At 47.2% G+C, this 3,215-nt stretch overlaps 1 protein-coding gene across 1 annotated transcript in view; it reads right to left on the bottom strand.

Annotated features, from left to right (window-relative positions):
- Window positions 1-2,889: 2,889 nt before the first annotated feature.
- LOC21389006 (cleavage and polyadenylation specificity factor subunit 3-II) overlaps window positions 2,890-3,215 on the bottom strand; it is a 7,516-nt gene continuing 7,190 nt past the window's right edge. The window contains exon 10 of the mRNA XM_010089896.2: window positions 2,890-3,203. Within this exon, the coding sequence (XP_010088198.1) occupies window positions 2,890-3,203 (314 nt within the window). The remainder of the gene's footprint in view (window positions 3,204-3,215) is intronic.

Here is a 3,215-nt window from a genome sequence, read left to right as displayed (position 1 = left end):
ACAACCAAAATTGAATTGTGGCCGGCGGATTTGGGAAGACCTTCAATGAAATCCATGGAAATTTTTGGGTTCCTAACAGGCTGCAGCAAACCCGCTGGAGACAAGGTGGACGACTTGTGTTGCTGGCATACGGCACAGGCAGCCACAAAAGACTCAACATCCCGTCGCATCCCCTTCCAATAGACTCCCTGGCCAACCGCTTGTAAGTCTTGAGAACCCCCGAATGGCCGCCAATCTTACTACTATGAAATTCCTGTAACAAGGTTGGAATAAGAGGAGATTGTTGAGGAACGACCAACCTGTCCTTGTATAATAAATGCCCCCGATGAAGGGAATACCCCGTCAAAGAAGGATTTCCAGCCATCACTATTTTGCTGAACCCGGAGTTCGATGTAACCTGCCGCTGCAACTCCTCAATATCAAGCACCATCGGAGTAGTCATGACCATTAAAACCAGTCCCATCTGCTGTCTCGAAAGGGCATCTGCCACCTTATTTTCCGTTCCCGGCTTATATTGAATCTCAAAATCATAGCCAAGCAATTTACATAACCACCTTTGATCCTCCACACTCACCAAATGATGTTCCAAAGGAAACTTCAAACTTTTCTGATCAGTGCGCACCACAAAACACCTTCCCAACAAATAAGGCCGCCACTTCTGAATGGCTAACACAATTGCCATCAATTCACGCTCATAGACCGACTTGGCACGAGCGCAGGCCGAAAGACCGCTCCTATGCCAAACCCCGAAGCGTCAGACTACAACACAAAGGGTTGAGAGAAATCCGGCAAAACCAGCACGGGAATCTCAGTCATAGCCCTTTTTAAGCGTTGAAAAGCATCCTCGGCCTCAGAATTCCAATGAAAAGCGTCTTTCTTAAGTTGTTGCGTCAAGGGCCACGAAATGAGTCCATACCCTTCCACAAAGCGACGGTAATATCCTGTAAGGCCCAAGAACCCCCGTAACTCCTTGATGGATCGCGGAGTTGGCCAATCCAACATGGCTTGTATCTTGCTGGCATCCGCTGAAACTCCCTCCTTAGAGACAATATGCCCCAAGTATTCTAGCCGTTCCTGTGCGAAGAGACATTTCTTTTGGTTAACATACAATTGGTTGTTTTGCAAGACCGATAAGACCCTATCCAAATGTCCTAAATGGTCCTCCCAAGAACGTCTGTAAATCAAGATATCATCAAAGAAGACCAACACAAAGTGACGTAAGAATGGCTTTAACACCTCATTCATCAAGGATTGAAATGTGGCCGGCGCATTTGTCAATCCGAAAGACATAACGAGGAACTCATAGTGTCCTTCGGGGGTGCGAAAAGCAATCTTTGGTACGTCCGCGTCACACATGCGAATTTGGTGATAACCCGATTTCAAGTCCAACTTGGTGAAAATGGTGGCGCCACACAACTCGTCTAGCAACTCCTCAATCACCGGAATTGGAAATTTATCCGGGACCGTGGCTTTGTTTAGCGCCCGATAATCCACACAAAACCTCCAACTGCCATCCTTCTTCTTAACCAACAAGACCGGGCTGAAGAAAGGACTCGCACTTGGTTGTATGATTCCAGCCGCCAACATCTCTTTTACTAGCTTTTTGATTTCATTTTTTTGAAAATGTGGGTACCGGTAAGGTCGAACACTAATCGGCCCAGTGCCTTCCTCAAGGATTATGCGATGATCCCTCACCCTGTGTGGGGGTAACCCGGCTGGCATGTCCATAACAGCCGCATGTTTGTGCAATAACAACCGGAGCTGTTCATTGCCTTCCTCTACATTGCCAAGGTTTTGCTCCACCCCCAATTGGCTCATCTCCAAGTAAATTCCCTGGCCTTCATGACGAATGGTGCGCATCATGGCTTTAAGGGAAATTAACGATCTCGTAAGACTAGCATCCCCTTTCAACATTACACTTTTCCCATGCACCTTGAATCTCATGACTTGAGTCTTCCAATTGACATGCATACTCCCCAAAGTCTCAAGCCATTGCATTCCTAAAATCACATATATTCCTCCCAACTCCAGCGGCAAAAAGTTTTCGATTATAGTTAGGTTTTGCATGGTCAACGCCACTTCTTTACATAATCCTTGTCCTTGTACCGACTCTCCCGTGCCCGTTTGGACACCAAAACCGGTTGTAGGAATTATGGGCAATGATAAATCGGAAACCAATGTAAGGGAAATAAAATTGTGCGTAGTGCCGGAATCGATTAAAACAATTACCTCACGGTGACCAATCTCCCCCTTTATCTTCATGGTCTTTGGTGTGGTCAGCCCTATTACGGAATTCAACGACAACTCAATCACCTCAGTCTGTAGCAACTCTTCCGGCTCCCCCTTTGCCTCTTCCAACTCAATTTCCTGGTTTTCCCAGTCATCCTCATCGCTAACTAACATAATTCGCAACTCCCTTTTTTTACAGCGATGCCCGACCGAAAACTTTTCGTCACAACGAAAGCAAAGCCCCCTATTCCTCTTCTCTTGCCACTCCGAATCGGACAATTTTCGAAACGGAAAATCCTTTCTCGGCCTCTCAACATTAGGGTTGCCTTGGGGCTAGTTCACTGTGGCTCCCACAGATGGATTGGCTGTGAACCCCACCGCTAGAGGACGCCAAACCCGAGGCCCTCCCATCTCCCTTCGCAGCAACAGATTTCTCTCTTCAATCCTCTGCGCCATGTCCATGATTTCGAAGAGCCCCTCTGGCTTAAGTAAACGCAATTCAGCCCGGATGTCAGCCCTCAATCCATTCACAAAAATGCCTTAAAGGATTTCCTCCAGTACCTCTTGTAAAGGGGCAGCAGATACCTCAAAATTCCGTCGATACTCGGCCATCGTTTCAGTTTGCTTAAGCGCCAAAAAATGCTCACACAAGTTCCCTTCCTATGACAAACGGAAGCGTTGTAAGAGAGCCACCTTGAAGTCGATCCAAGTGATGAAAGGTCGCCGTTGATTCTGCCATTGGAACCACGATAATGCATCTGCTTCCAAGGCAATTCCCGCCGTAATTAACTTCTCTTTCTCAGAAAACATGTTGATGGAAAAATATTGGTTCATCCTAAACAACCAGCCATCCGGATCTATCCCACTGAATAGCGGGCAATCCAACTGTTTCCGCCGAACCGGTGAAAATTCCTCGCCTCCCCACGGCTCCTCATAGTTACCCAGGAAATCCATGGAGTCCCCAGCCTCGTTTTCTTCCCAACGGC

Source organism: Morus notabilis, unplaced genomic scaffold, assembly GCF_000414095.1.
Source record: "Morus notabilis unplaced genomic scaffold, ASM41409v2 Scaffold1449, whole genome shotgun sequence".
Lineage (NCBI taxonomy): Eukaryota > Viridiplantae > Streptophyta > Magnoliopsida > Rosales > Moraceae > Morus > Morus notabilis.
This window is presented reverse-complemented; position numbering and strand designations above follow the sequence as displayed.